The 25371-nt window shown below is 50.2% G+C and overlaps 1 protein-coding gene across 1 annotated transcript in view; it reads right to left on the reverse strand.

The window, feature by feature from the left end:
- Positions 1 to 17733: 17733 nt before the first annotated feature.
- Positions 17734 to 25371, reverse strand: part of SRP72 (signal recognition particle 72) — a 54291-nt gene continuing 46653 nt past the window's right edge. Inside the window, exons 14-19 of the mRNA XM_065404766.1 lie at positions 24094 to 24197; positions 23125 to 23202; positions 22210 to 22347; positions 21529 to 21566; positions 20566 to 20725; positions 17734 to 17986 (exon numbers count right to left, since the gene is read on the reverse strand). Coding sequence (XP_065260838.1) covers positions 17806 to 17986; positions 20566 to 20725; positions 21529 to 21566; positions 22210 to 22347; positions 23125 to 23202; positions 24094 to 24197 — 699 coding nt within the window. The 3' untranslated portion in view covers positions 17734 to 17805. The remainder of the gene's footprint in view (positions 17987 to 20565; positions 20726 to 21528; positions 21567 to 22209; positions 22348 to 23124; positions 23203 to 24093; positions 24198 to 25371) is intronic.

Raw genomic sequence — 25371 nt, forward strand, 5'->3', positions numbered from 1 at the left:
ATGTGGAATGACGAGTGTACCTTAGGAAGAAAATTGGGGTGTAACCTGAGGGTAACCTTGTCTTTGAAAAATAGCGTATATGATGGGTCTGCCATAAGAGCTGCTATTTCTCCTGCCCGCCTGGCGGAGGTAATTGCCACTAGAAATGCTGTTTTCATCGAAAGGTGTAAAAGGGAGCACGTGGCTAGGGGTTCAAATGGTTGCTGAGTTAGGCAAGATAGAACTAGATGAAGGTCCCACGGAGTGGTGGGTGGTTTTATGTCTGGGTATAGGGTTTGTAGTCCCTTGAGGAAGCGCTTGGTGATCGGATGAGCAAATACAGAAATATCATCGATTTTGTCATGAAAAGTTGTAATAGCAGCTAAATGGACCCTGATGGAACTGGAAGAAAGGCCGGATTGCTTAAGGCCCAATAGGTATTCAAGTATGAGCGGAAGAGATGCTGACGTGGGACTAAGTTGTTTAGTTGAACACCAGTGTGTGAATCGTTTCCACTTACATAGATAGGTGGTGTGAGTAGATTGTGTTCTGCTATGTAGGAGCACTCTTTGAACTTGTTCAGAGCAATCTAGTTCCTTTTGGGAGAACCATGGAGGAACCAGGCTTTGAGGTGGAGCATGGGTAGGTTGGGGTGGAGAAAACGGCCGTGTTGTTGTGATAGGAGGTTCGGAATGAGAGGCAAGGGGATTGGTGGTCGAATCGACATTTTGGTGAGAAACGGAAACCAGGGCTGTCTGGGCCATGATGGGGCAATTAGGAGCACCTTGGCCCCCTCTGTTCGTATTTTTATCAGGACCCTGTTCAGAACCGGTATCGGGGGAAACGCATAGAGTAAGTTTTGGTTCCATGGGATCATGAATGCGTCTCCCAAGGAATGTTTGCCTAGCCCTGCTCTGGAGCAAAAATTGGGACATTTCTTGTTTTTTGCAGTTGCAAAGAGGTCTATTTCTGGGTAGCCCCAAATGCGGAATATGTTGTGAATGGTGTGCTCGTTTAATTCCCATTCGTGATCCCACGGGAAACGTCTGCTTAGTTCGTCCGCTGTGGTATTCATCACTCCGGGAAGATAGGCCGCTGATACCCGGATGTTGTTCGCAATGCACCAGTTCCAGAGCTTCAAAGCCTCTGTGCACAGAGAGTGGGATCGAGCTCCCCCTTGCCTGTTCACGTAGAACATGCATGCAATATTGTCTGTCATTATGCGTACGTGTTGGTTCTTGATCAGTGGCAGGAATTGACGGCACGCATTGCGAATGGCTCGAAGTTCTAGGACGTTTATATGGAGAGAGGACTCGGTTGAAGACCAAAGCCCCTGGGCTGTGTGGTGAGACATGTGTGCACCCCATCCTGTCAGAGATGCATCGGTCGTCAGTATGAGGGATGGAGCCTGCTGAAGAAAGGGGACTCCAGAGCAGAGGTTGGAGTGAATTGTCCACCACTGTAGAGAATCTTTGACTCGGATAGGTATGGAGAGAGTCTTGTTTAAAAGGTGCACATTCGGTCTGTACACTGTGGCCAACCACGCTTGGAAGCACCTCATGTGTAGACGTGCATTTTGGACGACGGAGGTGCACGAGGCCATGTGACCTAGTATTTGTAGGCAGTCCCGGACAGTCACCTGGGGACTGTTGCGAATCGTTGTGGCCAATTGACTTATAGAATTGAAGCGGGCTGGTGGGAGAGATGCCAACCCCGTCCGGGAGTCTAGGTATGCCCCTATGAACTCCAGATGTTGAGTGGGGTATAATGTGGATTTGTTTTTGTTTACTTGCAGGCCTAAAGATAGGAAACAATCGATGGTAAGTCGTATGGATCGGAGAGCTTCGTCGAACGTTGAAGCTTTGAGGAGGCAATCGTCTAGGTAAGGAAATATTACGACCCCTTGTTTTCTGAGGTAGGCTGTAACTACGGCTAGGATCTTGGAAAAAACACGGGGGGCCGTGGACAGTCCGAAGGGGAGAACCCGGTATTGGAAATGTGTGGAGCCGAGAGTAAAGCGTAGGAATCGTCTGTGGGACGGGTGTATAGTCACATGAAAATAGGCGTCCTGTAGGTCGAGGGCTGAAAACCAGTCGCCCTGCTCCAGCGCTGGGATTATAGTGGTGAGAGTGACCATCTTGAACTTTTGCTTTTTGACAAATTTGTTGAGCCGCCTGAGGTCGAGGATTGGTCGCCATCCCCCATTTTTCTTCTCTGTTAAGAAATAATGGGAATAAAACCCCTTCCCTCTGTGTCGTTCTGGCACAGTTTCTACTGCTCCCAGTTGAAGGAGATGCTGCACTTCTTGGAAGAGTAGTTGCTCGTGAGATGGGTCCCTGAAGAGGGACGGGGAGGGTGGGTGGGTGGGAGGGAGGGAGAGGAAGGGGATGGCGTATCCAATTGTAACTACCTCTATGACCCATTTGTCGGATGTAATTTGTTGCCATTGATGAGAGAATGGTCGTAGGCGGTGTCCAAAGATAGGTGTGCTGGCTGAAGTGGGAACGCTGTTTTCTAAACCCTCGACCAATGCTTCAAATCTGCCTATTAGTTGGAGGGGGTTGCAGCGCCCCTGTAGAGTTAGGACGACGACGTTGGAATCTTGGTCTTTGGCGTTGTTGCGGCTGCTGTTGTTCCTGCGGTCTATAGGAATGTTGTGTAAATGCGGGGTAGCGTGGACGTTGATAAGGTTGGTATCTAAATTGTCGTCTTCTGGTCGCAGGTGGCTGGAGGCCTAGGGACCGGAGGGTTGCTCTTGCGTCCTTCATCGAATGAAGCATGTCGTTTGTGGTGGAGGCAAAAAGTTTTTCCCCGTCGAAGGGAAGATCTTCAATGGTGCTCTGGACCTCTCGAGGGAAGAAGGAGGAAGAGAGCCATGAACCCCGTCGCATGACCACTGCTGTGGCGGTCGACCTTGCTGCAGTGTTAGCTACATCGAGGGCCGCTTGGAGAGCGGTGCGTGATATGGTTTGTCCCTCGGAAACCAGAGCTGTGAATTGTTGTTTCTTCTGCTCTGGGATGTGATCAATAAAATCCATGAACTTACTATAGTTTTTGTGGTCATATTTTGCAAGGACTGCGGTATAATTACCTATGCGAAACTGTAGTGTCGAGGATGCATATACTTTACGGCCGAAGAGGTCCAGGCGTTTACTGTCTTTGTTGGCTGGGGTGGAGTGGGCGTACTGTTGTTTGGCCCTCTGGTTCGCTGCGTCCACTACCAATGAGTTTGGCGCCGGATGGGTAAAAAGGAATTCAGAGCCCTTTGAAGGGATGAAATACTTCCTGTCCGCTTGTTTACAGGTAGGTAGGCTTGTGGCTGGATTCTGCCAGATGGATTTAGCGGGTTCTAAAAGGGCTATGTTGATTGGCAATGCCACTCTAGAGGAAGAAGAGGGCTGCAGGATGTCTGTTAGCTCATGCTGTTGTTCAGTGACTTCCTCCAAGTTAATTTTTAAGTCACCGGCAGCTCTTTTAAAGAGGTCTTGGAATTTTGCATAGTCATCCGACGGTGTTGGAGGAAGGGGAAGTAAGGCTTCCTCAGGCGTTACGTCGGGCTCTGCTGGAATAGGAGCAGGACTCAGTTGCTCCTGGGAGCGTGACGGTGCTGCCTGGTATCTTATGTCACCGGCAGATCCGTCACGTGGCGGTGCTAAACCGGCGTTGCGCCTGGTCGAAGTGCCGTAGCGCATGCGTTCTCGTGGGTACGATACCCATGGTGCCCAACATTGCCATGGTGGTGGGTAGGGCATAGGTGGTGCCATCCAAGGGTTCACTCCCCATGGGGCAGGATCCTGATAACAGGCTGAGGTGATTTGTTTGTAACCCCTGTTGATTGGGGTGTGGGAGCCTTGATCAGGAGAAAAAACTGCCTGTGGATCAGTTTCCTCCTCACTGGAGGAAGGTTGTTCTGATCCTGAGTCATGCACTGGAGAAAAACAGGCAGTCATCAGGGGAGACTGCAGAATAGGTGACACCGATAGATCTGCTGTCTGAGTAAATTGAAGAGGTGAGGCTCCTGAATGAGGTGAAAACTGTGGAGGAGGAAGTTGCCCTGAGGGAACATTCCTCTGAGCAGGGGTTTTGCCTTTGATCTCCCTGTCAGTCTGTGCCGCGGTTGCCGGTGCCGTGGTAGGTGCCGGGGGGGGGCAACATCAGCCCGCTGAGGGTCAGCCAGGGCGGGAAATGTCGGCACCGCGTCCATCTCGGTGCCGAACGGTGCCATAAACGAGGCAGGCAACTGAAAGCCTGAAGCCTCGGCACCGGAGCCTCGCGCCGCCGCAACCTGAGGCGGCTTTCGTGCGGTGCCTGAGGAGCCCGGCTCTTCAAAAGTGCTGAGGCGAGGAAACACAGGCAGGGAAACTGTTGACCTGCCTGAGGCACTTTTGTGCCTCACCAACTTCCTTGTTGGAGAGGTCTGCCTCTTCTTTGAAGTTTTCTTCAGGTTTTTTGAAGCAGGGGGGCTGTGTCGGGCAGTAGAGCCGGAGTCGGCGGCTGGGTCTGAAACTGACCCGAGAGACTTCTGCAGGAGGAGCAGTTTCAATTTGAGCTCCCTGTCCTTTCGTGCCCTGGAACTGAGTTTGGTACAGTGAGCACATTTTTGGGGAATGTGTGTTTCCCCCAGGCATTTTATACAAAGAAAATGGCCATCAGAGAGTGGGATAGCATCCTTGCACTTAGAGCAGCGCTTAAAGCCTGTGGAGCCAGGCATGGTAGAAGCGGCTGCGGCTGAGAGAATTTTTTTTTTTTTTTTTTTACAGATAAAGAACTAATAAACTAGACTAACAAGAACTGACAACAAACTAACTACTATAACAGGTAATTGTAAGAAAGTGAGGGATTTCCTAACGAGTCTGCTGAGCTCCGTCTCAGGCCGGGGACGGTAGAGAAGGAACTGAGGAGATTGGCCACGCATGCGTACTATTATCCTAGACTCACAGCGAGGGGCAGCCTCTGCGCATGCGTGGCCAGTACAAGTACTGCTACGAAAAATCTCCGAGCGAAGGCGCAGGGACGCACCAACACCTGGAGTGGAGCACCCACAGGGACATCTCTCGAAGAAGAACTGAGGTGGTGCTGTGACTCCAGGTGCCGAATGATAAGGCAGGAGAGGAGTGAGGGTTAACTGAAGTAGAGCTGGTGTCACTGCCGTTGGTGCAGGCAAAGTCTGCAGAGGCATCTGCTGCACTGAAGGTTGCACTGGGGATGCATATTGTGCCACAGGAGTAGGTGCCCCAGCCATGGGCACTGTCGGGCAGGCAGGCGACATGAGGCGGCTCAATGCCGGGAGCGTCAGCTGCGGCGGGTGAGAAAGCGGTGCCACAAGATCAAAGGGCGGTGCTGCGGTCTCTGCTTGTGCTCTCAGCACCGTGACAGCTCTCGGCACTGTGCTGTCAAAGGTTGCCGAGGAGAGCTGTAGGAGGCAGGCAGCTGAAAGCCCTGAGCCTCGGCACCAGGACGCTGAGCAACCGACTGACAGTCGGTGCCTGCAGAGTTAAAAGTGCTGAGCCGTGGAGCAGCGGGCAGTGGTGAGGGGGAAGTCATTTGAGACTTCTTTGCTGAGGAGCGGCTCCTGACGGGGGAGGATGCTGGCCGTTTCTTTGTTTTACTTTTCTCCCTTGAGGGTTTTAAAGAGCTTTGCTGGCCAGAGTCAGATGTGGGTCTGAGGCAGTTTTCTAAGAGGAGCAGTTTCAGTCTTAGCTCCTTGTCCTTGTGGATTTGTGCTTTAAGCTTATTACAGAGGACGCATTTTGGGGGTACATGAGACTCCCCCAAACCGCGTACACACTGTGAATGACCATCCGAGATAGGGATGGCCTCGTTGCAGGAGGCACGTCTCTTGAAGCTGGGGAAGCCAGGCATGTCCGTAGCCGAGGGTTTTTTTTTATTATTTTTTAAACAACTCTAAAAACTAAACTATTTTTCTTAAATAGTAACTCCATGACTAAACTATCTAAATTAAACAGAGACACAGAACTGTCTCTGAGTACATCTGAGAGCACTGCTGCACTCCGTCTCTAGCCGGGGACAGTAGAGAAGGAACTGAGGAGCCCGGGCCGTGCACGCGCTATTCAAACACTGACAGCTCGAGAGGCAGGCACTGCGCGTGCGTAGAAATCGCTGATCGAAGGCGCTGGGACGCACCTTGACCTGAAGTGGAGCACCCACAGGGACCTCTCTCGAAGAAGCACTAGTGGAGCAGTAGGATTATGAAATCCTACTGCACCAATGAAGAGCAGAGCCCAGTGCTTTTTCTACATGTAAGTCACATTTACAAGTCCAACTGAAAAATCACAGTGGCCAGTTAACTCAAGAGCTGTCTCTCCCCCGAGACCACCAGGGGCTCCACTAACACGAACCCACAGAAGCACACAGAGTCTTCCCAGCGGGCTTGGATCAGGCCTTCCCTGGCTTTACATGACCACATGGGTCTGCACTTACAGATCCCGCTGTCCCAAATTACTCTAGTGTTTGCTCAGCGCAGGATTTGATCAAGGGGGGAGGGGAGGGAAACTTTCAGAAAAGAAAGAACTTTACAATAATGGGCTTTTCCACTTCCTAGCCCCCATCCACTGCTGGGGAAAGCAAAGTTCAACTCCATTGACTTCAGCACGGGTGTGCGATTTTATGCCAGCGATAAATTGGGCCCAATAACCTTCTTTATTTTTTTAAAGGCTTTTCAAGCATCACTGTGGGCAAGTGGGAACAAGAGCCTGAGATCACCCTGTCAGACTCAAACCAGGCTAATCCTTAACCTCTTAAGAATGCTCTCCAGCTCTGTGTGAAAGTCAGCCCTGCCTCTCCTAGACAGGCAAAGCTGGGTTACCCTGGAAGAAATAGGTAGATACAGGATGGAGAGAGCATATTGCTTAGGGGTGAGATTTCCAAAAGCCCCCAGGGGAGTCAGGCACACAGCTGTCCTCAGTGGTCAATAGGAACCACATGCCTAAATCACATAGGCCTCTCTGACACTCCCAGTCTGCATTTCTGTGTGAAGAGTTTGCTCCTGTACCAGAAATCAAGAGTGTAACAGGAGTGTCTATGGTTTTAACAGGAGAGTAAGAGTGAGGTTGCAGCCACCTTGGCATGGAAGGATTTGCATTTGACTAGTTCTGAAGCTGTGAACGGTGGGTCTTAGACAGATAAAGCCCCTGTGGCAATAAGCATTTAATAGGTTGCCAGTTCATTACAGCAGGGCAGCTCCTCAATCCGGTAACAAAGGGCACCCACTAGTTGCCCCAGCAAGAGACAAGACAAAGAAGGGACCGACTAGGAATGAGTCCGCTAAAGTCACCATGTGCAGCCCGCTCTCTGCGGTGCGGTCCCCGCTGCGCCTGGCCCGGCAGCCCCTGGGCGGAGCTGGGAGAGGCGCTCCAGGCGGTTTCTATTCTGATCAGTCCTTCCACTCGGCACTAACAAGATTTCCCCCAAGGCCGTTCAGGCTAATCTAGCCTTAGCCTCGATAGCCCGGGGGGCGGGCAGAGCGCCTGCCCAGGCTGGCTCGGCTCGCTTGTGCCGGGATTGCAGGGAGGCCTGGCCACAGCCCGCCCCGCTCTGCGGGGCCCGAGAGCGGGCTGCCGGGCAAGCCCCGCCCTGAATCCCTGGGGCCGGGCTGGTCCCGCGGCTCCGGCCGGTGATCTCCCAGCGGGGCCTCAACGTCCGCACGGACCTGCCCGGCCGGGGAGCGCCCGGGGACCCAGCCACGGAGCAGGCGCCCGAGAGGGGCCGAGCGCCCAGGGCCCCCGGCGAGCTCGCAGCCCGGCAGAACCCCGCTCCCGGCCCCGTACCTGCTCCCCGGCCGCTGCGCAGGCTCCGCCCGCCCGCGGCTCCAGCGGCGGCTCCGGCGGCAGCGCTCGGCCCCCGGGGTCCCGGGCCAGGTAGCGCCAGGCGGCGTAGGCCCCGCCCGCGCCGAGCGCCAGGGCCGCGCCTGCCAGCCCTGCCCGCCGCAGGCTGCTGCCCATCGCGGCTCTGCCCCGGCAGGGCGGGACTCCTCGCTAAGCGCCTGGGCGTGGGGCCCGGCTGCGCGATCCCCGGCCCGGCCCGCCCGGAGCCAGGCGGGAGGGGGCTGTACCGCCGCCGGGCCCGCCCTGCTCCCGCGCCCGCCTGAGCACCGCCTCCCCTGCCGCGATTAGCCGCGGCCCCGCGCCGGCTCCTCGCTGTCACACCGGCACCAGGTCCCCGCAGCGTCCCCCTTCCTCCCCCGGCTGCACCGCGCCCTTCGCCTTCCTCCTCTCGCCACCCAGCCACGGACCCCGAGCTCCCAGCTGCGAGGGTCGCTGCAAAACCCACCTTTGGAGGGTTGTTTTGTTGTGTATGTTACAAGGGTGTTTTCTTCATTCTCAATCCCTGTCTAACCCAAGAGTAATGTCCAAAGCTGCTTTCAGTCAGATCCACATTGCCCTGGCAAACCCCCTCCCCAGCCACTGCTTATGACGTGACTCGATTTCCCCTGGCGTGAGCTGTGCACTAGTGTCACCATGGACAGGGGGGCTGGAACAATGTGTAGCCTGGGGGTGCTGAGAGCCATTGAGCCAAACTGTAAACTGTGTGTGATGGAAACCACTTCAAGCCAGGGGTGCTGCCGTATCCCCAGCACCCCTAGTCCCAGTGCCTCTGATCAGGGCTGGATTAAGGCAGGGGCTTTAGGGGCTGCAGCCCAGGGCCCCAGCTCAAGGGGGGGCCCTCAAAAGTAAATCACAGGCAGCAATCTCCAACTCCGGGCTGCTAAAACTCCCACAGCACAGTGGGGCACTCAGGGTGCCTGCCTGCCATAGCCCCACACTGCTCCCAGAATCGGCCCGCTGCTACCATGTCTCTGTGGAACCTGGTGGGGGAGAGGTGGCTCTGCATGCTCCCCCCGACCCCAGCACCGTCCCCGCAGCTCCCATTGGCTGTGAACCAGCCAATGGGAGCTACAGGGGCAGCACTTGCAGTCGCAGAGATGTGCTAGCACAGGGGTCGGCAACCTTTCGGAAGTGCTGTGCTGAGTCTTCATTTATTCACTCTAATGTAAGGTTTCACGTGCCAGTAATACATTTTAATGTTTTTAGAAGGTCTCTTTCTATAAGTCTATAATATATAACTAAACTATTGTTGTATGTAAAGTAAATACAGTTTTTAAAATGTTTAAGAAGCTTCATTTAAAATTAAATTAAAATGCAGAGCCCCCCGGACCGGTGGCCAGGACCCAGGCAGTGTGAGTGCCACTGAAAATCAGCTCGCGTGCTGCCTTTGGCACGCGTGCCATAGGTTGACTACCCCTGTTAGCATCTGGCTGCTGCTGGGAGCACCGTGGGGTCATGGCAGGCAGCCTGCCTGGGAGTGGTCTGTGGTAAGCGCCTCCCAGCCACAGCCTGCACCTTGCACCCCCTCCTGCACCCCAATCCCCTGCCCCAGCCCCCTCCTGCACCAAACTCCCTCCCAGGAAAAAAACTTGTATACAGGGACCCCACAAAATCTAATAGGGCCGGGCCCACAGTAGTGTTAATCTGGCCCTGCCTATGACCATGGACAGCAATGTAACCTGGCAGACAGAATCAAACATGGCTGATACTGTAATAAGAACATTGTGGGCCTGATTTTTAACAGTCAGTACGCAGCTGCTCTCCTGTAGGCACTTAAATGAATTGGCCAAATTGTCAGGTGCCTACACGGGAGCAGTGGAGGGAGGGGCAGAGCCTGGATTTTCAAATTCCACAATTAAAAAAAACCATTTGAGGAATGAAACCAAAATTCAAAATCTCCCCCCCCCCCCAAAAAAAAATTATTTTGGGTTAATTGAAATATTTTGTTACAATTTCACCCTTTTAAACTTTTTAAAAATATTTTTATACATAATTTTCTTTCAAAAAGTAATTTCAAAACAAAAGTGTTCCATTTTAAAAATGTCAAATGGGATGTTTTAGTATGGGGGAGAGGGATAGCTCAGTGGATTGGCCTGCTAAACCCAGGGTTATGAGTTCAATCATTTAGGGGGCCATTTAGGGATCTGGGGCAAAAATCTGTCTGGTGATTGGTCCTGCTTTGAACAGGGGGTTGGACTAGATGACCTCCTACAGTCCCTGCCAACACTGATTTTTCCCCCCTTAAATGAAATTTCATCAAAATAGACACCATTTTTCCAAATCATTTCAATTGACAAAAATGGCATTTTTAGTCAAACTATTATCACCAAAAAAAAATCTGACCACCTCTGCATACATAAAAAATGGGAAATGACTGCCTAGGAAGGAGTACTGCAGAAAGGGATCTGGGGGTCATAGTGAATCACAAGCTAAATATGAGTCAATAGTGTAATGCTGTTGCAAAAAAAAGCAAACTTCATTCTGGGATATATTAGCAGGAGTGTTGTAAGCAAGACATGAGACATAATTCTTCCACTCTACTCCATGCTGATGAGGCCTCAACTGGAGTATTGTCTCATTCTAGGCACCACATGTCAGGAAAGATGCAGACATATTGGAGGATGTCAAGAGAAGAGCAACAAAAATGATTAAAGGTCTAGAGCAGTGGTTCTCAACCAGGGGTACACGTACCCCAAGGGGGTACACAGAGGTCTTCCAGGGGGTACATCAACTCATCTAGGTATTTGCCTCGTTTTACATCAGGCTACATAAAAGTCACCACTAGCAAAGTCAGTACAAACTAAAATTTCAAACAATGACTTGTTTATACTGCTGTACATACCATACACTAAAATATAGAAGTACAATAGTTATATTCCAATTCATTTATGTTATAATTATCTGATAAAAATGAGAAAGTAAGCAACTTTTCAGTAATGTGCTGTGACTCTTATTTTTATGTCTGATTTTGTAAGCAAGTAGTTTTTAGGGGAGGTGAAAGGGGTACAGTAGTATGGAAAGGTTAAGAGCCACTGGTCTAGAAAACATGACCTATGAGGGAAGATTGAAAAAAACTGTGTTTGTTTAGTCTGGAGAAGAGAAGAATGAGGGGGGACATAACAGTTTTCAAGTACATAAAAGGTTGTTACAAGGAGGAGGGAGAAAAATTGTTCTCTTTAACTTCTGAGGCAAGGACAAGCAATGGGCTTAAATTGCAGCAAGGACGATTTAGGTTGGTCCTTAGGAAAAACTTCCTAACTGTCAGGGTGGTTATGCACTGGAATAAATTGCCTAGAGAGGTTGTGGAATCTCCATCATTGGAGATTTTTAAGAGCAGGTTGGACAAACACCTGTCAGGGATGGTCTAGATAATACTTAGTCCTGCCATGAGGCAGGGGACTGGACTAGATGACCTCTCGAGGTCCCTTCCAGTCCTAAGATTCTATGATTCTAGAGCGGAGTTCTTTTGAATATCCAGTTCTAGAGATATAACAGACATTGTCTATCAAATTAAATGCCATTTTAAAAACTATCAACATTTCCTTTCTCAAGTTATTAATGCCATCATTGATCATACACACAGAATTTTAAACTTTAATAGATTAGACATTTATTATTGGTGTTTTCCCATTTTAATTTATTTTGGCTTGGACACAGTGAAAAGAAATTAGTCAGTTTCTCTTTCTGCCTCTCATCCATTAGCAAATCACTGCAATGCTCAGGCTGCTAATACCACAGGGTAATAGCACACACAAAGCTATCCTAGTTAAAATATTAAAACATTTCTAATATTACATGCAATTACATTTATATTTTTGGCCATCTCCATTTATATCCTATGTATTTGCATATAACTAAGACGGCTGTTGTTTTTTCATTTCACATTTTAAAAATGCAGGTGGTTAGCCCAAAATTATGGCCCAGTCTTTATGTTAACACATATAAACATATTGTAACTTTACTCATATGGGTAATTCCACTGATTTCAGCAGCACTGCTCTGGTAAGTAGCTAAGCATGCACCTAAGTGTCTACAGGATCAAGCCTTTAGCCTTCTTTCTTTCTGACCTAGGTCTAATGTAAGGTGTGGTCCTGCACAAAGTTTTTACCTGTTTCTTTTAAACTAGTTCAGTGCTGCAACCCTTAGTGTGGTAGCAGATAAACTGGTATTAAGGTATCTTATAGCAGTCTAGCTTATTTCCATAAATTTGTTATATACAGCTGGGGAAAAGAAGGGTGAACTGTAGCGTGTTTTAATAGAGCAATCCTACAATTGATTGGGGGAAACGTAAAATGGTGTATGTTACAGGATTTGCACTGTTTCCTGGTCAGTGTCTCACGTTGAAATGCCCTAGTTCGGCCACGAGGTGGCATTTAGTACATAAAACTGCCTATAATCAGTAAGGCTGGTTAACACATTTCCGGCTAAGGCACTTGTTTCAGATTGGTTCAGGGCAGCCACATGAAGTCTCAGTGCACGTGGCATGCTCTCTGTTAGACTCTCTGTTCTGTATGTAGGGGCAAGGTTCCTCTTTGGCCACAGGTAGCACGGAAGGCCAGGGCCTGTCTCTCTCTGAGCCCCATGACTGCTGGGAGCAGGGCCTATTCACTGATTTCCCCTCAACCCCTGCCCAGAGAGAGGAAGTGGAAGGCGGGGAGGGATGCTCAGCACGTGTCGGACTCCCAGACAACAAAAAGATCGCTTTCAGAGGCTGTTCCCCCTCAGAGAACTGCTAGGCCAAAGCAGACAGGGTCAGTGGGATGATGAAACAGACTAGGCAATGTTTTGGGGTGGGAAGAAGAAAAGACCAGCTTCCGAGGCTGGGGCTTGCTGAGTGGAGGAGCTGTTGCGGAAGCTCTGCATCACAAACCCCAGGAAGCGAACCAAATTGCCACGAGGCGGAGGAGGCAGCAGAATCCACTTCGGTGACGGTGATTGCCTGTGTGCATGGAACCTAATCGGGAGCCTTGGGAAGATGTGAGCGCACCTGTACTGTTACTGTAACCTACCCCCCAAAGCACAAGAAGTTACAGTTAGCAGTTCCCAGTTGTTGTTTTAGAAAAGTTAGAAATAAAACACATTGGTTTCAAATGAGAAATTGACTGTAGAATTCTTCAGGTTGTCTTTAGGAGGCTAACAAAAGAGCGATGAGGAAGGTTAAGTTTTTGTCATGGTTATTTTTAGTAAAAGTCAGAGACGGGTCACGGGCAATAAACAAAAAAAGCCCCTGACTTTTACTAAAAATAAGCATGACAAAATGGGGCTGATGGGTGGATGAGAGCCCGAGCCCTGATTGCAGGGACTATCCAGGTCCCCCTGCCATCTGCGGCGTCTCAGAGCTCCACCCCCCCCCCCCAGCGGCTCAGAGCACCAGGGCCAGCAGCTGGGAGGTGCAGGGGCCCCCTGCCACCCCCTGCCCTGCCACCCCAGGGCTGAAGCAGAGAATGTCCCAGAGGTCTCTGGAACTCACAGAATCCATGACCTCCGTGCCATAATCTTAGCCTTAATGATGACCACAGTGAGCCCCATGCACCCCAAAAGCAGGAGATGCTAAGTGAAGCACAGCTGCTGCACCGTGGATGCAAGCAACATAATACATGCAAGTGATGCTAGGTGCAGTGTGGAGACAGCATCAGCAATACACAGCTTTAGGGAGCAGCAAGGAGACCCAGACAGACTATAGGGAGCCACATGGCACCAGTGGTGTGCACCAGGCCCACTGCAGGTAGGGGCTGCACCAGGAGGTACAGGGGAGAGCCAGCCCAATGCTACAGTGGATAGTAGGTTGCTGCCAGCTCCTGAATGGGTCCCTTGGTGCCCTCCTGCAGAGGTGGTACCATAGGTCACCGTCTCAGATTCCCTCCCCCTGCCCACAGGGGAGCTCCCTTCTCCACAGTCCTGGCAGGCAGTCCCTTACTTGCTACCCTACACCCCTGAAAAATGCTCTCAAATCCTGCAGCACCACCTCCTGGCCAAATGAGGGGGAGTAGCTGCCCCTTCCTGCATCCTAGGCCCTCTTGGGAATTATTTTATTTGCAGGTGTAGGTCCTCCAACCTCCGTCCATCCACCCTACTGCGCTGAAAACTGAATTCAAAATAGCCACTCTTGGATTTCCTGGATCAGGTGAAAACCTCCTGTTTTGATAATCTCTGAGTCAGAACATTTCATTTCAATAAATATTTGAAGGTTTCAGCATCTCATCTCAATATCAAAATATCGCAATTTCTCACAGGATGGAAAAGCTGTTTTCTGATTAGCTCTGGTAAATTGGTATTTGCAAAGCAGCCCACTCCCGGACACAGCCTTCCCCCCCGCTCCCCCCCCCCCCCCCCAGCAACCAGGTCTTTCCAGGGGTGAGGATTGGCACAGATGTCGTCATTGTCAGGACATGGTAAACACTCACCGACTCCAACAGGATTAGTTCAAGTACAGGAGAATTCATTTTCTCAGTGGGTGGTTTAAGTTCACTGTGCCTAACGAGATGGCAGTTTTGGAGTCCATCTTCTGAAAGTCCCTGTAAGCACTCAGCACCCACTGAGAACAATGGAGAACTCTGCAGCCATTGAGGACAATGGGAGCTGCTGGGTGCTAAGCACTTTGGAAAATCTGGCCCTGAATGTTAAATAGATTTTCTAAAAAGTTAGGCTGACTTGAAGTTCACAGCCTGGGGGTATTTTACTTGCACTATGCGTTGGAATTTAAAAAGGAACACAAACAGTTTTTCAACCCATGATCTTGTTTATTAGCTACAGTTAGTGGAAGAGGATTAAAACAAAGATTTTTAAAAATCAAATTTAATTTTCCTGGGTTATGCTGTTCACTTTTCACATTTATGGTCACTGGGATGATGAAACAGACTAGCGGGTTTAGTCAGTTTCAGGTTCTCATGCTGGGTAGTGCATAAAGCAGTGGTTCTCAACCTATTTACCATCGTGGGCCGCATCTGCAGCTTTCTATGTGTTACGTGGGCCGCAGCCACACATTATACTACCTGTATGGCTCTGAGGATGTCAAATGGGCCAAAGCTGTGTGCTGACTGGGTCGCAAGTGGCCCACGCGTTGAGAACCACTGCTATAAAGGCTGGGAAGCAGATTCTGCAGGGCAATGTTTGTTTTCACTGGCAGTATTGCGTTTAGTCTTAGATTTTTCTAAAAGACTGATTTTACAAAGCCTGTAGTTTGTGCCAAACTTTGTCCACCTAACCTCTACTAGTGCAATTTACACCCAAGTTCGAAATGCCTCACTCCTAGCACACACTTTCTTCCGCTCTACATACCTCTTCCCTACCCAATTTCTTTGCAAAATTATTTTGCAACATTGCAAGAGGAGCATGGAGGAAGTTGCCAGCGGGATTACATAGAAACTGATCTATTATAGTCCAACTGTAAACTTCCACTCAAAAAAATGTGGTACTTAGATGCCTATTTCTACTGTTGACTAGGAAAACAAGCCAGTTATTAGTTTAAACCTCCCTCTAGCTTTGATATAGAGCTTAGTAATACTACATTTGGCTGGCACAGGGGGAGGAGGGGGGGCGGGGCGGGGAGAGAGAAAAACTACACTGTATGAACACCAGCATTTTCGGAAGGGCTTTACAGTTAAAGGAGAAGCAACTGTGATTGGAAGAGGAGAGAAAACGGCTCTCCCCCCTGCCAGCAGCCATCATATTCTGTATATAGCCACTACAGATCCTGGCACCAACCAAATCAGTACATACTGTCCAAGAGTGTATTAGAAAGATGGAAACACTGGTCATGCCTCTATAGTTGAAGTCAACAGGAGCTGGGATTGCTCAGCAAAAATCAATCCATTTTTATTGTGGTGTCTGAACTTCCAGTCTTCACATTTGACCGTTTTGGCCATGATTATTAAGAATGTAGAGTTCTCCAAACTAGATTGCAAACATCTAAATATATACACTCGAAAGCCAGAGTGAAAGTTGCTTAGTGTGTTATGATTTACTCTTCATAGTTCTAGTTAGAGACCATACACGTGATAGACGTAGTGATTTCTAACACTGCATTCGGGTTCTTTCTGTAAAAAATAATTGTGTTTTGTTCAGTTACCCCTGTTCTCAGCCCATTCTCTTGTGCTATACAAAAGAGTAGCACAAAAATGTGTTTTTGTGCCCGATCTGCCTGCCATCCAAAGCACAATACTCACTGTAACTTGGTCTTGGAGCCAGCTGCTGCTAGAGAATTCCTTCCAGTCCACACATGCTTCCTTTTCTACCCTGATTGTTGCTACCTGCTAGCAATTGCCAAGCAACTGTCCTCCGAACGTTTCTGCTTCTTAGACTGTAGCTGGTTAACCCAGGAGCTATGCGCCCCTACAGTGCTAAGATGAGATGGTGCAACGATTGTGACTGAGACTGAAAAGCAGTGTGTCTGACATGTTGGTAGCTGGAAATGCAAGTACGGAAGTTCCTTTGCTTATGGTTTTTGTCTGACGGTCTCCAGGAGTTTCTGCTACAGTAAGAAATACTGTTTCTGTGCCATGCAATAAATCCATCCCAGCTTAGCGGGCCTGGCGATCTGAACTGCAGCCTGCAGATCCAGTGACACTTGTGCACCAGTCTATGTACAGTGTGCTGTCTGTAAGGCAGTCTGGGGTTGCCAGGCTTCGTTATTTCAATCACATAGAGTTAACGGCTACCACAAATGTGGAGGAAGCAAGACTCCCATCCTTAAAGAGGTACCATCACAGCAGATCGGAGAAAGCCTAACCAGCCCAGGGGCCCCCAAGAGCCAACTCCTATGCTCATTTCTTCGCAAGGAGCTGAGTGCGACTGGTACCCCCGTAGTGGCTATCACATTCCAGTGCACTATCCCTACAAATATCGGAATAAAACCCCAGACACCATCTTACAATTCAGGGGCTTTAGGCTGGCACAGGAGTGTGCATCAGTAAGACAGCAGGAGAAGCAGTCCATGAGGCATTGTCTACATCATCTTGCTGCATATTCCTAAACCCCCGAAGATTGCACCCACACGGGTCATAATACATATGAAGGCTAAAATCTGGACTGTGTCCCTTGGACATGGCCAGACCCTGAAAACAAAGTATTCCAATGCCAGACACCACAGGGCAGATGCTCAGAGAGCTCAGCACTCCGACCCCAGAGGAGAAGTGCACCATTTCCAATGCCCCACCTCATTCCAGAAGAGTTTGTTCCTCACAGAACCCAGAACGCAGAGCGTGGGCTGCTCACACACGCAGCGCTCCTGAAGGCCAGCGTTATCTGCTAACAAAGCAGCATTCTCACACGCTCTGTTTGGCTAGAGGAAATCAAAGCCTACAGACAGTGCCAAGGCGCCACAGGTCGCCTGCACCTTGCTCCACGCAACCTCAGATTGTTCTTAATTGACACGTTTAAGAATGTGGCTCTCCAGAACTCAAGACACAAAATGGAGTGATAGTGAACTGTCCCTTCCGCCATGCACAGCCGCCTCCAGACAGCAGCGCATAGGCTCCGTGTCCAATGTCTGCCCTCCTGTCACCTAGCTGAGGGCTTTGTCAGGCAGCCCAGAGACAGCAAGGGCCTGTGGGGAGGCCAGTAATGTGGCATGTTTGTCAAGACTCATCACTCCAGCTGATTCTCTGCTGTAACTGCTTACAGTTACAGCAGACTGGGGAAATACCCTGTGTTAGTGTAACTGCCGCAGGGGGCCACGGGCACACCGGGAGGGACAACAGTCTGACTCAGTAAGCAAATGAACCATAAGCCTCCTCCCCCTCCCCCCAAATAACCGAGGGAAGCATCGGGCAGCGAGTTAGGAAAGGGAGCGGGGATGGGCGGAGGAAAACCTTCCCTTCCCTTCCCACTGCAGAGGAAACAAAGCCCAGGAGGAACCTTTTCAAGACAGCGTGAAGGAAGCTGTGACTTTGTGCTGCTTCTTACTCTGACCTTTATTCTGTTCTCAGCACTTTACAGCAGAGAGCTTCAGTCCCTCACATGGCCAGCTCAGCAGCCGCTCTCGTCACCAGCCTCCCTTGCCTCCTTTCTTCTTCTTCTGCTGCTGCTTCTTCTTGGTTGCTGCAGCGCCAGCAGGTTTCTGGTGCCGGGGGGGGATCATGTTACTCGTGGCTGCGGAGGACGTGGCTGTGGTGCTGCCAGGCCGTGGGGAGGTAGGCGGGCTGCTTGCTGTCTTACTGGCATCCCTGCAGGGAGACAGGTAATGCCGCCGGGTTAGGAGTGCCTCCCAGAGCCAGGGGGACTTCGAACATTGCTGCTAGAGAGAGGAACATTTTCCCTTTCCTTGCCCAGAACAGAAATCAAAGGGAAACTAATTTAGACTCCAAAACAGATAAAAAAGCAATTGGCCTTATGCCCATGGGATTTGCTTTTAAAGCTGCGGAATTACAGCCCAACAATTGAAGTGACCACACTGTCTAGGTTATGGATAAATTATTCAGACACAAAGTAGAAATCTCACACTCCGGGAAATGCAGACGAGCAGTACAAACCCAACAGAAGTCAGGCTGTTGCTGTTCTCTTGCCTGCACTGTTACGGGGAGGTCTGTTTGCACCAGGGCTCCCCCTGCCATAACCCAGCCCCTCCCTGCTTGGCCCTGCAAGTGGCAGCACTGAGCTCCCATCCAGTGCACAATTCTTACTGAGTTCAATGCAAACAGAACCTCACTTTAGCCCAGAATCATGCTCAAGAGCTTTGAAGGGTCTGTAGCAGCTGAGCTCACGTATCGTAAACGTGAACAGAAGGGTGTGCACAGTCTCCTTTCTAGTTCATCATGCATGTCATGTGGTACACCTGAAAAGCAGGAAGGGAAGAAGACAGGAGCCAAGAAACTTTTAGGAAGTGTGATTTGCATCCTAGCTCTAGCTCCAGAAAACCGCAACCAGCACACGCTTTGGTTCCAAATCAGAACATTTAATGTCAGAAGAACGGCACAAGCTTGCAGAAGACAAATTCTGGGCTGAAGGGACCTTTTCAGCCAAACCTCAGGTAGCATAAATCACCTGTTTGTTAACTAAGGACAAAGCACCAGGTCCCTCATTCTGTCTGGGCTGGGGTTGTGAAAGGGTGCAAGGGAATCAGGTGAAAGTCAAGGGGTACTTACCTCCATTAGGCACTTTTGAAAACCCCAACATACCTCTCCTTTGGAGCATCAACCGGATGACACGTACCGTTGGGTATCCCATCCCTGCAGGCCCCAGGTGTGGGGAAGACTGGGGTTCTGATGGGGCAAAGCAGCAACCCCCAGCCAGGCCTGCAAGGACAATGACGAGCCCCTGGCTGCGAAGGAGGCCACCCTGCTGCTGAATGGCTCTTGCCCAGGGATAGCTCCCACACTCCCAGACAGTGAGTGAGTGAGCAGGGCTGTAACAGTGGGGCTGCAGGAGGCTCTCTGCACTGCCCTGGAGCTGGAGACAGCAAGGTGGCCTGCCCCATGGCCACCGGCTCATCCTCCTGCTCTCAGTCTCTGCTCTGCCCTGCCAGGAACTCAGCTTTCCCTGCATCTTTCCCCTGCTGGGATCAGGGGTCACTACACAGTTATTGTCTGACACCCCCCACCTTAATTTTCTGTGACTGTGAACATTCAAATAGAAAAATAATAATAAAAACAAGGTGAAACCCTTCAGTTCACATCACTGAAAAAAATAAAATTGATACATTTCAAAATGTTTAACAGTAAGAATTGATGTACGTACGTCACAACAACAAAAAATAACCATTGACTTCTGCTAAGCCTCTGCCCTGTGTACAAATTCTGAGCCTGTGATTTGCAGGTGGCGACAGCTGCGTAGCTGTGAGTCCCAACTCACCAGACTGAAATCAGAGCCATGGCCAACTTGTTCACAAGTGACTCCAGTACCATACGGGTTAAGAGGAACTACAACTCCCGTTTGCTTTTAACTGCTAGTAGTAGCTTAATAGTTTCAATCCTTTCTAAAGTAATCAGCTACACTAAGAAGTGATTTAGCCATAAGTTGCCCATTTCACACTAGGCCCATATTATACACACATGAGTGTGATGAGAGAGACAGAATTCATTCCACCCCGGGGCGCCACAAAGGAAAGGCTACTGGAAAAGTTGCAGCAGCTCTACCATTAAGCTAAGTCCAAGGCAGGGTTCAAAAAAGAACTATGTAAGTTCCTGGAGGATAGGTCCATAAATGGCGATTAGCCAGGATGGGCAGGGATGGTGTCCCTAGCCTCTGTTTGCCAGAAGCTGGGAATGGGCGACGGGATGAATCACTGGATGATTCCTGCCTGTTCATTCCCTCTGGGGCACCTGGCATCGGCCATTGTCAGAAGACAGAATACTGGGCTGGATGATCCAGTATGGCCGTTCTAATATTCTTATGTAATTCTTTCTACCTAAGTTTTCCCACACTTGCAATTGGATAAGGATGTTTCACTTATCCTGTTCCAAAGTGCTGCCTAATTCAGCCGTAAGCTGTTGAAGAACTACTGTGTTTAATGACTGATGAAGCTCTACCAGTGTATACTTTGTGCATTATGCCTGGCGTACGCCAGACTCATGCCACACACTGACGATGTGCTCAGTTTAAGACAACTACAGATACAGTCCCTGCCCTGGGGAGCTGGCAATCTACAGAGCAAACAAATCAGGCTCAATGCACTGCGAGAACCAGAGGATGAGCCTCACCAGTCTCAGTGGGATCTGGAGGCCATGTTTGTGAAGCAGTTGAGGAGTGTTTGCTGCCTGAGGCACTGTGTAATTACAAAGCACTGTTCTCTGCAACCCCTACTCACAGCTCAGATGTGCCAGCTGTCGTTGCTCCCTGGGTTCCCTTTCCAATCTGATCCTTCTTTTTGCCCTTCTTCCTGCCGCGATAATAGGAGCGCTCTCGCATCGGCAGCCACCGCTCAGGGTCCGGGGTCACCTTGGGATCATAGTTCTTAGGCAGTTTTCCTGCACAGCCGTCAGGAGAAAAAAGTGGAGATCACGTGACATGGTGAGGAAAAGCCCCACACATTGATATGAAGCTTGAGTAATCTTCCTTCCCGTCTGGGATGTTGTGCTAAAAGATCTGCTCAAGGAATGATTCCAGGGCAGTTCTCTGGCCTGTGTTATACCGGGGGTCAGGGTAGTCCCTTCTGGCCTTGGAATCTGTGACTCTACAAAGCTTAAGCCTCCAAGGTGCAGAGTCAAACGAAGCGCCTCTCGCTGGCGCAGCGGCACGCGCTAGGTCTGACAGGCTGCTTTCCTCCTCTGGGAAATACTGTCAGGAAACAAAGGCTTGGAAATCAGAGGGGTTCTGGTTTGTTTAGGACCCAATCCTGTGTGATCCACTGACGCCAATGGGAATAGAGGGGGCTCAGGCCTGGCCACTTCCCATTTTATGTTGAACCCAGCAGCTGAGGCTGAAGAGACAGTACTAGGCAGGAAGCACAGTGACCTGGTGTGAGGGAGGGCATGTAGCAGCCACCTGTCATTCTTTAAAAGAGGTGGTTTAAACTCTACAGGTGGGATTTCCAAACCCTCCCCTTCCCCCACCAAGGGAATGAAGCACTCAGCGTTTATGGGACTTGGGCACCTAACTCCTCCCACCCTCAAAACACAGCCTGGGATTTTCACAATCTTCTGATCCTGCTGGACGGGAGTTTAAAGAATGTTACCAATGTTAGCAGGGCACAGATGACAAGGTGTGGCCGAGGCTGCAAACTGATTGCTAGCAGGACAGCAACGGTGTACTACAAACACACACAACTCACCCTTCTTTTTCCTCTTCTTTTTCTTTACATCCCCTTGCCTAAAAGAGGGAGGAGGAGAAAGAAGATCACAGTGCCGCAGTGGGTTCCCTGGAACGCACTGACAAGAGCGGAGCCAGGGTTGGGACGAGAGGAATGTCTCTTTTTTCAAAGAAGTGAAGAGGTGAGGAGGAAAGGACACCAGTCTCAGAGAAACGGTTCTAATCCCCTAGGGCAATGGATCTCCAGTTACTTCCCCCGCAGACCAGTCTGTAAGAGACCCTGACTCCTGCTCCCAAAACACCCCCATTTCCCCGGCTCAATGTTTCATTCTGCAGCCCGCCAGCAAACGCTCCACAAGCCAATGCACGAGAACCCCAGCGTGAGGGAATGTTCCCCAGACCATGCTTGGCCTCACTCTAGTGGTGTGCTTCACTCTGGCTTCACAAGGGCCTTGCTGCCCACCTCTGCATTGCTGATAGTGATATTTCCTTTGCATCACTGATTGGGACGACTGCTGTCCCCCTCTGGACCTCCCGGAGTTACCTATAGACACTCTAAGGGACAGCCTGCTTTTCGACTGGTCAGACCATTTGCAGGGTGGCTGGAGGAACAGGCCTGAAGCTCTGAGGTGATCCACACAGCAGGTGCTTTCTAACCCCAAGCCCACGGAAGGGAATGATGGGAGTGAGAGACGCTTTTTACCCTTGCTCTTTCTGCTGGTTCTCTCCCGTGAGCTTTCCGCCTTTCTTCCGAACATACGTAGCCCCGGGGGAATTTTCAAGCGCATCCACATCTACTTTCAAAGACATCGTGTCCGACGAGGGCAAGTGTTTGCTAAGGCTGTCGAGGGGCAGAGCTCAGGAATGGAAACAGGAATGCATTCAGCAAAGAGAGTTGGGAGGGAGGCACCAGCAGCAACTCAAACCCCATCTTTGTCCCAGGGAGATTAACCAGCAGCTCCAATCCATACACACAGAGTGAATTAGTGGAGAGGGCAACAGACAGGGACCCAGGAGACCTGGGTTTTGTTCCTGGCTTTGCCACTGGCCTGCTGGGTGACCTTGGACAAGTCACTTCCCTTCTAGGTGCCTGTTTCCCCATCTGTACAACGGGAGTGATGACCTGGACCTCCTTTGTAACACGCTTTGAGAGCTCCTGACGGGAAGAATTGGCTATTATAATAAGAGTTATACCAAACGATTCGGTGGGAAAGTACATGTTACCACTATAGGACAAAAATACCACAGCAAAAAGTTGGATCATACTGATCTGTTCGCTCATCATTAACTGACTGAAGTCCTCATTGCTTTTGGGGGGCCAAGGGGAGATTTAAAAGCCCTAAGGGAATTTAGACACCCAAATCTTACTAGAAGTAAATAGCAGCTAGGCACCCAACTCACTTAGGTGCTTTTGAAAAGCCCATCCTTAATGTGGAGTTGCACTATGATCTTCCCGCTCTCCCCAGGGTCAGAGGTTCCCTGATGTCCCTGTTGGAAGGGTCCTGAAGCAGCTCAAAAATTCTTAACACTCATGACATCATTAGGAAAACATTCTGGGAACCGAAGGGACAGCAAACCCCTTCCCCTCCGCAAGCCCAGTCACCACCACAAAGGATACACCTTCGCCTTCTCGGGGTCTACGAGGGAGTACGCGGAGATGAGCTGGGCCAGAGTATGAATATCTTTTGGGTTTTGCCTTGAAGAGAAGAAGAAAGGAACATTCTGAAGTTCACTGAACACTCTACAAACACGAGCCACGCCCAGAGTGTGCACTATAGCTAACCACACAGCCCAGCACTGGCTAGCCCCAGGCAGGTGCTTTCAGTGTGTGCAATAGCAGGCGCTGATAGAGTACAATGCAGGATGTTCACTGCCAGGCACTTTGACTAGCCTCTCCCCAGGGACCATGCAGCCACCAACAACCCTAGAAATCTAGGGCCTGTTGTCATTTTTCTTACCCATTTTCTTATTCTAAATTTTTTTAATTGGTGCCTTTTTTTTTTTTTAAAAAAAGGTCGCTCCTACGAAAATCTTCTATCCCTATTAAAAAAAAAAAAACCCACACTGCCTCTGCTTCTCTCCACAATTAGCTCAGACTGGCTGATTTGTTTTTTCGCACAACAGGAGAGAGAGCTGCAGATCAGTCCTCAGAACGTGCCAGCATCAAGAAGGGCCTGGGGGTTCATATGAATTTCAGATACGGACTGGGGAACTCCTCCCACAGGGAATGGGTGCTGGCTGGGGACAGAAGACATGGCATCCAACATGAAAGAGACAGCTTCTATCAGGATGTAACGCACAAGCACCCACAACAGAGAAAGAGAGCTGTTCCTACAGATCGTGGGGCTTGGCCTGCTGTAGCAGTTACTTCATCCAAGGGGTGGGGCAGGGAGCACAGCTTTGACCAGAAGCCCCTTTACAATGTCTAAAAGGAGGAACTACTGCCTCACACGTTATCTGGCTCCAGAACCCCTGAGCAGTCCTCACAGGGACCAGGCACTGCCCATGTTTCAGTGCACAAAACAGCAGGACCACGGCTCAGGTCCAGAAGGAAAACAGGATACCCCTCTCCCCTCCCTGAACTCACTTCCACAGCTCTTCCAGGTCGCTGATCGCTTCCTTCTTCCTCCCGTACTTCAGCTTGAAGTTGGCTGCTTCCCTTATCAGCGACAAATGAACTGGAGACTTTGGCTGCAAGTCACAAGGTTCTTCAAATGAAGACATGTTTGACAGCATTTAGCAAGTCACTGATGTGGCTGCTTTGCTTCCTGATGTTACTAGGGACCGGCTCAGACCAACGTACACTCCCCACCCAAGTGATCTGGAAGGAGAACTGAGCCGCAGGAATTTCTTCCCCATTCCTTGAGGAACAGGCTTGGCAGTCTGTGGCTTTAAACCTAACCCCACCTGCTGCCAGCAGCCCATGATCAACAGAATTGGGAGGAGGGGGTGAAAATGGGAAGGGGACAGGCATTTTAGCCAGCGTCTGACCATCACGGAAAACTAACAGTCATCTGCTGCTGCTGTTTATTTGCAACCTGTAGTCACAGCCTGGTTTAGGACATCAGCCATTTCCCCAGTGACCAGCCAAGGCATCAGATCATAAGGTGGGGAACAAGTGCAGGCAGACGCATTTTGAAAAGCCAAGCGTCCTTGCTGATAGAAAACTAGGGAAGAGAGAAACATGGGAAACAGCTAATGCCAAGGCAGCTTTAGGAGAACACTTCCCATGGGGCTCGTGCTTCTTCTGGCAATTCACTGTTTGCTGAAATAACTGCTACATCCAGCCTCAAAATAACCAGGTTCCAGGAACTAATTACTGAGCCCCCAATGAAACAATCACTCTGCTCATCAGACAGACTCCAAGTGGCTCCTTTCAGCGGCCGGACGTTCCGATTAACTGAGTACAGCCAGCAGGCTGCCGGGCTGGAATCAGTGTCCCCCTCTAAAGCTCTCCTGCTCAAGCTTTTCCTTCTCAAGTAAGTGCACAAAGCCAACTGACTGCTGCTCCTCCAGTGTCAACACGGGAAGAGGGGCAACACTGCGGTGCCCTCTGCTAGCCTGCAGAATCTATAACCTGACAGGCACTGGAAGAGCTGGTAAAGAGAGTCTGCCATTTTCTCCACACTGCAGACTTGCCATTGGTCCGAATGACAAACCTGGTGCAAGCAGCATGTCACAGAGAGAGGGAGACATGGAGTAGAATGTCCCCGGCCCCCCAGCATCTCATCAGCCGTAGCGAGCCGTTGGCAAGGAGACCGCTTATTGCCTCTCCAGTCGATGTACAGGTAGGAGGTGGTCAGGAACAGCTGGTCTCCAGCAAGTTAGTAAGGGACAAAAAGTAGCTTCAACTCTCAAATGTATT

The sequence above is a fragment of the Emys orbicularis genome, chromosome 5 (assembly GCF_028017835.1).
Source record: "Emys orbicularis isolate rEmyOrb1 chromosome 5, rEmyOrb1.hap1, whole genome shotgun sequence".
Classification (NCBI taxonomy): Eukaryota; Metazoa; Chordata; order Testudines; family Emydidae; genus Emys; species Emys orbicularis.